At 38.9% G+C, this 12900-nt stretch overlaps 1 protein-coding gene across 2 annotated transcripts in view; it reads left to right on the forward strand.

The window, feature by feature from the left end:
* Nucleotides 1-1419: 1419 nt before the first annotated feature.
* LOC121609533 (anoctamin-9-like) overlaps nucleotides 1420-12900 on the forward strand; it is a 29149-nt gene continuing 17668 nt past the window's right edge. For both annotated transcript variants that reach the window (XR_006006997.1, XM_041941193.1), the window contains exons 1-6: nucleotides 1420-1609; nucleotides 5771-5836; nucleotides 8781-8903; nucleotides 9013-9152; nucleotides 11769-11818; nucleotides 12019-12077. Coding sequence is in view for 1 of the 2 variants with exons in the window: in XM_041941193.1 (XP_041797127.1) it covers nucleotides 1589-1609; nucleotides 5771-5836; nucleotides 8781-8903; nucleotides 9013-9152; nucleotides 11769-11818; nucleotides 12019-12077 (459 nt within the window). In the remaining variant the exon portion in view is untranslated. The remainder of the gene's footprint in view (nucleotides 1610-5770; nucleotides 5837-8780; nucleotides 8904-9012; nucleotides 9153-11768; nucleotides 11819-12018; nucleotides 12078-12900) is intronic.

The raw sequence follows: 12900 nt of genomic DNA on the forward strand, positions 1-12900 counted from the left end.
CATATCATAAAACCAAGTAAAATACGACATTTTAAAAGAAGTGCAGCAGTACATAAGCGCAAGGCAAAGCGCAAGAGTTTCAGAGCTGTGTCAGGAAGGAAGGATAGCTAGTTAAAGGCTAAAGTGAAGAGATACATTTTTAGCTTTCTTTTGAAAATATTCAGCAAGCTTCTTCCTTGATATCTATCAGTAATTGGTTCCAGAGCTTTGCGGCGTAATTGACAAAGGCTGCATCCCTGATTTTCTTTCGACTGCTGCTGGACACCTCCAGTAGACCAGCAGCAGATGATCACAGTGTTCATGAAGACAAATAATAAATGAGAGAGTCAGCAATGTATCTTGGTCCTAGTCCATTAGGGCCTTTGTATACAAGCAGGAGGACCTTAAAATCAATTGTAAATGTTACAGGAGGCCAGTGCAGAACAGCTACTGGACTAAAACTGGACTAATGTGACTCTCGTCTTGGTTCTAGTTAACAGCCAAGCCACAGAATTTTGAGTAAAGTATTGAAAGTAAAAGTATCTGTTATTCAGAATGGCTGTTAGAGCGTTATATATTTATGTACCACCAACTTTCCTTGCGATCACATCGTGACAATAAAAGCATATTTTGTTATTGCTGAGTTGAGTTAATGATTCGACACATGCATTAACATGTAAGCAGCATTTTAATGTTGTAGCTGTTTGAAATCAAGATATGTTTTTACATGTTGCTGTTGAGGTTTAACTTAACTAATCATATTATAATAGCTCACTTGTTTTTCTGGAAAATCTTATTAAAGTAACCAGTAACCCCAGCTGTCAGATAACTGTGGTGCAATATGAAGTACAATATTTCCCTCTGAAATGTACTGGAGTAGAAGTATTAAGAAGAATAAAATTTAAAATTCTCGAGTAAAATAGAACTACCTCACATCTGCACTTAAATACAGTACTTGAGTAAAATTAGTATTTTGTATTTAGTTACTTCCCACTACTTAGCACTTCTTACAGGTACTTTATGTTGTTTTTGTTTGGGAGGAATGGTGAGGAAGGTTAATGGCTGTACTCTGTGTTCACTTTTTCTATTTTTAATTTTTTAAACCAAACAGTGCAGGCTACTATATATTTAAATGTAATGTCTTAATTACTGACTATTTAGCCTTTTCATACCATTGACAGTATTTTTCAAAGTATTTCCTCTATGCAAGCTGGGATGAAAAACATCCACTGATATTTATGCTAAAACTGACAATAAACAGTATATAAAAAAGTTCATACAGTATTTTAAAAGCACCTTATTTCCTAGATTTCCGGCGGACGTTAAACGCAACATTAGTTTGCCCCGTCTTGGGTGACGTCAGCAGCTCAGGTGAAGCGGCACACCTTACCTTATCCGTGTACACACGCGCACAAGACCAGTCGTCTGAAAATATGCGGAAGTGGAGCGAGGAGAAGAGTCACTGATGAGATAAATTTTAATTTATGATTGGCTGATTTTAATAATGCAGCGCTGTTAATGAGGCCGGGCAGAGCTGCACGCGGGAACATGTACTTCCTTGGATGTAGTTTTCTCTGACCGACGCAGCAACACGGCTGGAACTTCCAACATGTTCTTCAAGACTGTGGAGGTAAACTAACTCTCTCTCTCACAGACACACACACACACACACACACACACACACACACACACACACACACACACACACAGCTGAACTTAAGTTCACTGAAGTTTCAGGTGTGGGTGTTAGCTAGCTGCAGTAAATTGTGTTATCAGGCTTGTAATGAATAACGGAACTGCTCACTGTTAAAAAATTCACTTCACTCTCAGTAATGCTAACTAGCTATCCTTTATCATGTAACTAAATTCATTACTTCAAGTGAAATTTCGAGGTGCTTCAGTGTTTTAGGCTAGGTCTTGCCTAGTTTATACCTCTATTCCACTACATGTTAGTGTACTCTTACAGACAAAACATATGTATGATGTCCAGTCATTAATCCGATGCATTTAATTGCCCAACAATCTATAAATATAGTCTAAGTATGTGTAGATGTGTGTGTGTGTGTGTGTGTGTGTGTGTGTGTGTGTGTGTTTTGGGCTTTAATATATGCCCAAAACATTTGTTTACTTGTCATTCTTTTTCATGTTTCTCACTTTGACTTTACAATAATACATATAAAGTAAGTTATACACAATTATAAGGTAAACAAAAAGATAAACCATATTCATCGTTTAATACCATTGTTGTTTCAGGAGACTCTCTCAGGTTTGTCCATTGAATGTAACAGGGCACCAAACCTTTTAACTAGGAATTGGTCCTTAATTCTATCTTTTCATATGGGACACAAGAGCGCAGCCAACAGGACCACATTCATACACAGAGTGCAGTATAAGGGCTGGCTTCTTTTATTGCTCTTATCAGGAAAGGTGAAATGGTTAATCGACTAGAAGCAGGATACAAAGTTTTTGTGGGCAGATTGTTTTCTGTTAATGTACTAAAAGGTTTAAAAAACATTTAATCCGGACCCATCAAATGTCCTGGTTCACTTCTGGGACTGACCTGGGAACACTAAGACAGCACTAAGAGAGAAGGCTCTCTTTTTCAAATGACATTATAATTACCTGAAAACTTGAATTGCTAACACAGTTTCTTTCCCAGCAGTCTTCATCAGATTTTCTAAAATGTGTGCAACTTCCCAAATCTTCATAGATGTCAAATATGAATACATTTTGGGGAACCCTGAATATAGACATGTTTTAAACAAGTGCCAAAATAAGTAGACTTAAGCTGCACCTAACAGTTATTTTCATTATCAATTAATCTGCTGATTATTTTCTCTAATAACTGAGTCATTGTTTTGGTCTGTAAAATATCAGAAAATGAAGAGTGACGTTTACAATTTCCCACAGCCCAGGATAAAAAGTGTTTCATTTTGTCCCACCAGGAGTCTAAAAATATTCAGTTTGAGAGACTAAAAACATGGTTAATAGTCACGTTTCAGAGGCTAGACCAGAGACTGTTGATTTGAAATAATTTTCTGATGCTGCATGAATTGATTAGCTGTGAAGAGTGTGAAACTGAAGAGATGAATGAACGGCCTTCTCTGTGACTGTCGTTAAATGTGTGTGAAGAGTCAGTGATCAGTTAAATCAGTTGTGTATGTGTGGGCTCAGAAGTGAAACCTGTTTATCACTGGGACCAGTCAGGGTCACACCCATGATTAAGGTTCACTGCAGTATATGTGGATCCAGCAGATCCAGAGACTAGGCTTATCTATCAGCTTATCTCAAATGTAAATTGTGTAAGGGTAGTAAAAGGTGGAAACGGTGTTGAGCAGAACAAGGCAGAGGCTGAGAGAGGGAGAAAACAAGACAGGTCTGGACGTGCAGGCTGCTAAATGTCTGCTAGGGAGGAAAACAAAGAATGACAGCTGGCCACGGTTGTATCATATGAATCACAACACACCATGTGATCAGCTGGAGGAATGATTTAAGGTTTTACAAGCAGCCTTGCTAAAAGTTATTTTAAAATAAGTTATTCCACTCATCACACACAGTGATCAGTAAGTGGAGATCTTTGTAATTCAACAGCCGTGTTATAGATCCTCCTTAATGAACTTATAATGTTGGCTCATGTAGGATCATGTTGTGAGCTGGTGAACTGTGATGTGTTATACTGACAGGTGTTTCTGTTGCTCAGCCACCCCTCATTGATATAACCAGTACCTGACTGTCAGATTCATATTGGGACCCTATGAAATCTATTCTGTTTTATATTTTCTCAAATTCTGTGTCTTCCACTTTGATTTTTCTGAATTCTGTGTTTTATAATTCAGGCTAATTATCATTAATCATTAATTATCATTCAGAAACAGTGTCTAATCATGTGTAATGATGAGTAAAACAAGTAATGAGTAAAATTCCAACAATTAAATGAAAAAACATTCAAAATGTAATGAATATCAATTAATTGGATACAACACAACATCATGTTGTCTATCAAAGAAAGTGCTTCAATATAGTTAGAAAACAAATCATTTCATCTCTTTGTAAAATCAAGTGCTTCATGTATGTTGTGTGTGACAATAACAAATCTTCTTGGAAAGAATCTCCTTCACGTCTGAACTTCACATTGTTTTGCTCTAAATTTAGCTGCATTTGTCGAGTTCCTCAGTTTTTTGGGCCTCTTCGACATGACTGCAAGGTCCTTGGATTTCTTCTGTCAGCAACTCAACATCAAAGAATGAAGTCATTTCCCTCACAATTCAGTTGGATTTCTTCATTTAATAGGGGCGCTAATGTCTTTTATACTTCCTGTGAATATAAGCCAATTAATCTTATTTCTGTGTATGTGTGTGATTCTACTCTGTGTTAACCCCACGGTGAAAAAAAATCATTGAAAAAAATTAAAAAGTTAGAGTTAATAGGAGCTTGTTAAAGACACTGACAGTTACAGATTTAAGGTGAAACTTCTCTAACACTGGGAGATAATGTAGCAGAAAATATCGAAACATGGGGTAGCAACTCAAATGAAAAAATATCTTTGTTAACATTTAAGCACCACAAGCAAACTGGTCACACAGACCAGACAGGCACTAAAACCACTGAGTGTATTCATTTGAGGAAGAGTAGTGACTGAACTTTTCAAAAGAAATAATGAGACTTTTCTCCTTTCAGGACTTACAGAGAACTTATCATTTCTTTGTAGAGATCTTAAAAGTGAAGTTATTTGTAACTCCAGGTCAGCATTTGAATTCCAGAGAAGACATGATGTAATAAGAAACGGAATTGTAAAGTTGTCACATTGACATTTCAGATCTGTCAGTTGATTCACAATTGAGTAACATGCACAAAAACATGCCACCTTAAAAGTTGCCAGTAGCTGCGAGTAGCCTTTGAGTGGCCTTTTTTCTCAAGTCTATAGTTAGCTAACATTAACTATTAAAAATTAAAGGCAGCAGAACATCCTTTCATTCATCATTCCCTCATTTTGATGGGTTCTTCATTTCTGATGCATTTGCAAAGAAACATTACAAAACCAGCCTGTTAAGCTCGGCCAGCTTGTGCTGCATCCACAATGCCTGCAGGAAATGAAAGCTTGCATAGCTATGTTTTCAGAGCCTATTAGATGAGCTTGATGTCTGCCTGCATGTCAGCTTGTTCTCAGAATAGATGTTTCAATGCGGCTTCATTTGCTTGTCTTGCAAAAATATATCCAATGCTTGTGCTGACATCAGGGCTCCTGTTATATAGCATGAACAGAATAGATGTGCTCCGGTATTTAAACAAATAGCTCAGGAGAACAAGAAAAAAATGTTGATTTAACTGTTATGAGCATCAACGGGCCACTGGCCTTTCCCCAGCTGATGAAAAAAAAACACTGCAGTTCTTCTAGATAACATCCACCATAAGTCAACTGGTCATACCAGACAAGGTGAAACTGCAGTAGTAAACACGCGAGTGACCTGAAATGACTGTTTCAAGGACAATCTAAGAATTTAAGCTTTTATTTGTAAGAGTAGTAATGTGTCAAGTTACACAGTATAAACATACATGTCAGGAGCAAAATGAGACAGGGTTTAAAAACATTTTAATGCTAATCTTTCTCTCTCTCTAATATTTACAGTCAAACCAAAAAAAAAGCAACTCACTTTTCAGAGAAAATCCTTTTCTAAAAAAAAGTCCTCTGCCTGGCACAGCCCTCGATAAAACACTTGAAACCATTTTGTAATGTACATAATGTAATGTGATGTACCTTTAACCTGAGTGTGTTTGTGTGTGTGTGTTTAAGGAAAACATTGAACTGTGGGACAGACAGAAGGACAGTTACGACACTGAGCCTTTACTTCCTTTAACGGTAAGAATCCTCGTTTCTGTCCTCCTCCTCTTCTGAACTTTTCATACATGAAGCAGATAACTGTTGACAGACCTCATCATTAGCATGCACATGGAGAACATATCTGCTTATATGAAAGGATTCATTGACTCTGTTGAACAGATAAACCTGTGTGCCATGAGACATGAACAGATACCAAGTTTCCTGTTAAATGCCCTGCTGTCACCATTCAAGATAAAACCGTGAACCTGTCAGCTGTCTCATTTGCATGTTGTATCTTGTTTATTGGACAAAACATGTGTAAGAACATTTCCTATCATTAAACGGTTCTGTCACATGTGCTCACTGCTGTAACTCTGAACAACAGCACATGATGTTACTCAGAGCAGGTGTAGTAACCTGAACCTGTGTCTTTGGACAGAACTCAGCTGACTCATTCAATGAGTGGATGACTAGCTTACTAGCTAACAAGACACAGCATGTAGGTAAGACAGGTGTGTTGTTGCAGGGCCTCTAGTCTTTGTGCTCAGCTGAGGTGCTGGACTGTGAGTCCTTCAACATCTCAGAGATCACAGACTAACGATATCAAACCGTAAAAAGGTTGTACAAACAAAATGCCATCAAAAACTCTTTAAACTCAGGATATATAATTCCTTTTTTGTGTTAGTGTCCCTCCACGGCAGTCAACGAGGAAACACTGTGAAAACACAAAAAGGAAATTTCATACTTAAAAATTTGGAAGATAACCACTTGATGTGTCAGATTGTTTTAGCCTCCATTATTTGCATTGAAAACACATTGTGATCTGTTAATATCCAGTATAAACAGGAGGAATGATTACAGGAGAAAACCCTGTTTCAATGTTCATATAGACACCTATAGTATTATTTTAAGGCACACTTCAAAAATTATAAACTGGTCCTTTGTAGGTACGGTAGTTCAACATTTTGGCAAATTTCAAAAGTACAGAGCTCTCAGAACCATGGGTGGTGCTGAGGTGGGCCATATTAAGCCTGGTCGCTGAAATCTACCAGCCAGCTGTCACTTTTTTAAGCTTTTGGAAGTTTGCAGTTTATAGATCCTCTGCTTGCCAACATTCCCCTCCCTGTCTAGCTGTCTCCCCCCTCTATCCAGTCTTTATGCTGAACTAAGGTATCTATCTCCTGGCTCATCTTTGAAAGTGATCTGATAAATTGGACTTAAACCAGCTTAGTACAGTTCTTTTAATGCCAATTAAATGTTCCAGTCTCGAATAATAGTAATAGGATGTGATTGTCAATGGTGTTGAGTGCAGCACTAAGATCTAACAAGACAAGTACAGAGACAAGTCCTTTGTCTGATGCAGTTTAAAGGTCATTTGGAACCTCCACCTGCCTTAGTGCTATGATGGACTCTTTCTAGAAATGAGACGTGCTGCATCAAAAATGGGAAGAATTCCATCTTCCGAATCAGACCAGGTCCTTCCCAAAAAAAGTGCTAACTATCTACAAAGCCAGCATCATGTGCTCAAGAGCAAGCTGTTCATCGATGACATGTGGCTAAACATATCATCACTGGTTAGATTTGGTCAAGGTCCAGAGAAAACTATGGAGTCTGACATTGTCTTTATATATGGACAAATCAGCAGTATTAATTTTGGTGGCCTTGCCGTAATCAGGTGTCGTTTCCACCGACATGAATACCAATCTACCAACAACTGAGTTTCCTTGGTTACTTCCAATTCACTAAGCCTCGCCTCAAACACAGCCATTAAACTATTTTTATTACATGTACCAGTAACACTAAAGGAGGCAGAGCTAAATATCTGACACACTGAGCAAGAGATAACAGAATGAGAGGGAGAGAGAGAGGCGATCGATAACTGTGAACACAACTGAGATAAGCTAGGGCAGCAAAAGTATACTACCAGAAAGACACAGTAACACAGTAATCGGAAATCAGATAGCATACTGACACCTTAATACAGAGTCCTAAGGAAATGTTAGCTCTCTTTCACACTTTGTTTCTATTGGTCAAGGGGAAAACAATGGTCCACAGTTGTCCTTCAGTTCTGGTTCAGTTCATGTTCACACCGACTTTTACAAACAGACCAGTAGGAGTAAACATGAAGTCATATAGACTGACAGGTAACGTACTAATTGGACAGTTTTGGTGATGTTATCCTGCAACATCAGCACATCACATTCAGGTGACTGACAGCAGGTCTTTAGAAGCACTTTAATGCTTCTGATATTTTAATTTATCTCCTCTGGTGTCACAAAGCTCACAAAGAAATAACTGATTGTAAACATTATTAGTATTATGAGACTGAAACAACTGTATGTTTTGAATAATGACAAATAGGTAGAGACAGGAGGAAAAGAGTTGTCGTGTACAGAAACAGGAGGAATACTGTGGGTTAAGTCACTTATCCCAAATATCATTTATCCATCACATTGAGACATCTTTGATATACTTTGTTTTAGCATATGGACACTATATTGCCAAAAGTATTTGCTCACCCATCCAAGTAATTGAAGCCAGGTGTTCTAATGACATGGCCACAGGTGTATAAAATCAAGCACCAAGCCGTGCAGACTGTTTCTACAGACATTTGTGAAAGAATGGCTCACTCTCAGGAGCTCAGTGAATTCCAGCATGGTGCTGTGATAGGATGCCAGCTGTGCAACACGTCCAATCGGGAAATTTCCTTGCTGCTAAATTTTCCACAGTCAACTGTCAGTGGTATTATAACAAACTGGAAGCAATTAGGATCGACAGCAACTCAGCCACGAAGTGGTTGGCCATGTAAAATGATGGCGCAGGATGCTGAGGTGCTTAGTGCACAGAGGTCGCCAACTTCCTGCAGAGTCAATCGCTATAGACCGAGTCAAGGCAGGTGAGCCAATACTTTTCGCAATATAGTGTCTCTGACTACAGTACTTATTTTGAGCTACTTAACAATATGTAAATATTTATTTGACAGCCCACCCAGAGGACATTTGACTATGTCCTGGTGGCCGACAGGGTGGATGATGACATGGACCAGAGGGTGCAGAGACAGACAGCCTTCATCCAGCAGCTCGAAAAGAAAAACATCACTGTCACCGTGAGTCTGCTTCCTTTACTGTCCCACGTTTCTTCCAAACACCCTTACCTAACACGTGATGTAATATGGTGGGAATGATTGTATGAATAAACTAAAACGTTTGTGTTAGAGGATCACCCACGATGACAAAGTGTTTTTTGGCCTCCGTGCTCCGCATGAGACTTTTGAAGACTACAAGTACCTACTCAAAGTCTCTGACTCCTGCAACTGGTGCGGAGATGTGAGGGGCAGCGTCACCCAGGCTACCAGGTAACACAAAAACACATATATACATATACATAAGGGCATTCACGACTGCTGTATTTTAGTAGTCATGAACAACTTCCAAAAATTAGTCAAGTAGTTGATTAATTGCAGGAGATGTATTTTTTCACCGAATGTCAATGATCAGTTCTCATCAAAAAGGTCTGAAATACAACCAGTAACTGGTTAACTAATGTAGGCAGGACCAACCAGGGGGTTGGTTAGCAGAGTCCTTGGTTGGCCCTTAGAAGCTGACAAATGAGTCATGTTGTGATTGGACTAAACTCCTGGCACGCTTATCTGAGCTGGAGATACTGTTAGACAACAATAACAGTACAACCGCGTTCTCGCAGGGATAAAGGGAAAAGTCTTCTCTAAATGCCTTGAATTCTGTTTGGTATAATGTAGAAAATGATTGTTGTCTGCTCTTATAAAGTATATACTACGGTATATGGGATACTCCATTCAAAATATTATTCTACCTGTAAGGTAGAGCAGAGTAGAGTAGTGTAAGGTTAAGAATCTAAGAGCAACCTGTGCCTTAATGTAGGTTAATTAGTGAATGTAATGCGATTCATTCTCAGAGTTAGACAAGGTGTTGGATTAGGCATCTCAGCAGCATTTATTTGGCAGAAAACCCAAAGTACATTATATAACTACAGTCATTGTACCATGGAGCATGTCTATCAAGCACATTTACATATGACAGCCACAGACACACATGATGGGGCACGCAGCAGAGGGGGCTTTCTGTACCAACAAAACCAGCTGAGTTTGTGTATTACATTGTGAATTGTGCAGATGACGTTGGGTCCAGACTACACAAAAAGCAACATGAAAAAACATTTTCCTACATCCAACCTGCTTCTCTGGTTATTTAATTGGCTTCAAATAAGGCTTAATGTTCACACAGTTTCTCTTGACTGTCCCTCAATATTAAATATGGCAACGTTGCTTCAGCATGTGGGTCAACAATAGATGCTACTAGCCACAGTAACCATGGGACATGCTAACAGCAAATTCAACAGGCTAACCAGCAAAATAAACAGTAAAGCAACATAAAAATGGCAAAAGAGGTTCAGTCAGTTTGAAGTCAGGATTGATTCATCCTTCAGCTTCAATTTTGAAGTAAAACCTGCTCTGTTTTAGGCCTCAAAGCAGTTCAAAGTAAAATGATTAACAAACACACAGACATTTCAAGTTCATCCACTGGGCTTCCACTTCCTGAGATGGTGTCAGTGAAGAAGAAGAAGACTTTTGTGTTGGTTACCTTTCATATCTCAATATTACAGAAGTCAGCTTTATAGCGAGGGAAATAGTAGTTGGTGGATGTTACTCCAGTTCTATGAGTACATGTGTAGCCCTCTACCTACATGTTATCGCAGCCAATGTAAAGCACACTATTTATATAGGCTAAAACATTTGTCACACTATTGCAAAATCCAAGGGTGACAGTGACAGAACTGTTTCACCCCCCACCCCTAACAGCAACCAAAGCAGAGCAACAGATCATGTGTGCACTGACTGCTTTTTTGGTTCATGAAGGTGCAGCAGCACAAAGTGCAAAAGAGCTGGGTGAAGGTGAAAATAGATCAGAGGGTGTTAAGATTAATAAATAAACCCTCAGCCAATCACATTTCTGGTCTAAATCACTCTGAAACGGCTGAGCAAATCACAGTGAGGCATGAGAACAACTGCAATAAATCATGCTGTTGTCTGGACATTATAGCGCGGCACAACCTGAACACATAGAACCACAAATCAACAGCCAGAGTCAGACAGTGATGTTTTTTTATTTAATCTGTACAATGGTGATAAAACAAAAGAAAAATGTTGAAGGAGCTTGAAGCAGGTTATATAATCACATCAATCCGCTGTTTCTACTTCATCTCATGTTGTAAATGTTACATCATATTGTAAACGATGTGACAACAGCATTTACACTGTAATGTATTTCAAGAATAAAACTTGAACGTCTGTTCCAAATAAAGCTATAAAGGAGGCTGTGACACACAGGACTAATGAGCTCTGGTAATGGTATATCTCACACATACAACAGAATACAGAGTTATAACGGACCAGTCTGATGTGTGTAGAGGTGTGTGTGGTTATTCTATAGCAGCCTGATACATGATTTCATGTGGTTAGCTGTGTGTGGTGTAACTGCACTCCCCCTACCTGTTTTTTCCTCTCTTCAAACTGTTTGTTCCTCCCCACCTGTTTGCCCCTCTCCTCCACCTCTTTACTCCTCTCCACCCACCTGTGTTTTTCTCTCCTTGCACTTGTTTGCTCCTGTCTTTCATCTGTTTGTTCCTCTACTCCCACCTATTATTCTACTCCTCCACCTCTTTGCTCCTTCCCTCCACCAGTTTGTTCCTCTCCTCCACTTATTTGTTCCTCTCCTCCACCTGTTGGAAGAGGAGCAGAACTTAAGTTTTATTGACAGCTGGACTGACTGGATTTAGGATACGGGATGGATTTATATGCTGTATACTAACAGCTGTACAGTCAAAATACTGTCCAGTCAAAATACTATATGAATATTCATATATTCTATGAACCTACTCATTCGGATCCCACAGATACAGTTTTTTCACTTTTTACTTTTTGTTGTTTCACCAGGATCCGAATTGTCAATTTTATCCTTCATCAGACCTTCATCAACACAGGAGGTGAGTGTGATTGGTTTTATTTGATACTATCATCTGTGGCTTTGTAGACCTTCAGCAAACATACAGGAAATATGAGAACATATCATCCACACAGACATTTAACAGGCATGAGTATTGAATATCACCATAACAGATGTATAATGTCTTTTATCATGGAACAAATGGCAGTCTTTCATGCAGATAATGTTTTATTCAATCAGAGAACCTGGAGGAACTGTTGATGAAAGATGTGTTTGAGACCGTGTTCTGCCTGCATGAGGTGAGTCAATATTTGACTGATCTCTTCAAACTATCTTACATTCATCAGCTTCACTACTGACACATCTGATTTTTCACACTTTACTCACACAACACTGAAGACACTGGTTCAGAACTATTAAGCTGATAAGTTTAAATAATTGATCTGATATGAATAAACATTTAATTGGAGAGCTTGACTCATGAAACTGACTTGAAGCAATCTGCCAGAGAGAACACATCTCGCTGTAGATGTTGAACTATAGAAACACTCAGTCAACTGTGATTTTCCAATGGTGATACAGAGTGGACCTTGTTCCCTCACAAATGGTCTTTGGTTGAGTACAGCCACACAAACCAACGAAAACAGATAAGTTTCACTGTGTCCTGTCATCAAGTTATGTACAGAATTAACATGAATTACTGACAGCTGATATGACCTGAAGCCAGAGATGTTTGTCATTTTAACCAGTGAAAGTGACGGTCAGTGCCAGCAAAAATGAAATGTTGCTTCCTTCACCAGGTCTTGTAAAAGCTGAGCTGTCACCCCACACACGATTTACCTAATTTTGCCAATTTACAAAAGCCATGGAAGTCTGTCGTTCACTATTTATTGGAGGGAGGACGTGTCTAAGTCCAAACAAGAAGAATCCTGTGCCTTGTAATGTAATTACATAAGGGTAATGAATGCCACCAGGTCACGGCCGTGCCTCGGAAGGGGTCATCAATGGGGGGACACCAAACTGAATCTGTTTATATGCTGCATTTCAAATTCAGAGCTTTTCGGTGTACTGTTTTCTTGGAAATCCACATGACATAATGTGGCCCCTCAGGTACACCTTTAA

This window comes from Chelmon rostratus, chromosome 1 (genome assembly GCF_017976325.1).
Source record: "Chelmon rostratus isolate fCheRos1 chromosome 1, fCheRos1.pri, whole genome shotgun sequence".
Lineage (NCBI taxonomy): Eukaryota > Metazoa > Chordata > Actinopteri > Chaetodontiformes > Chaetodontidae > Chelmon > Chelmon rostratus.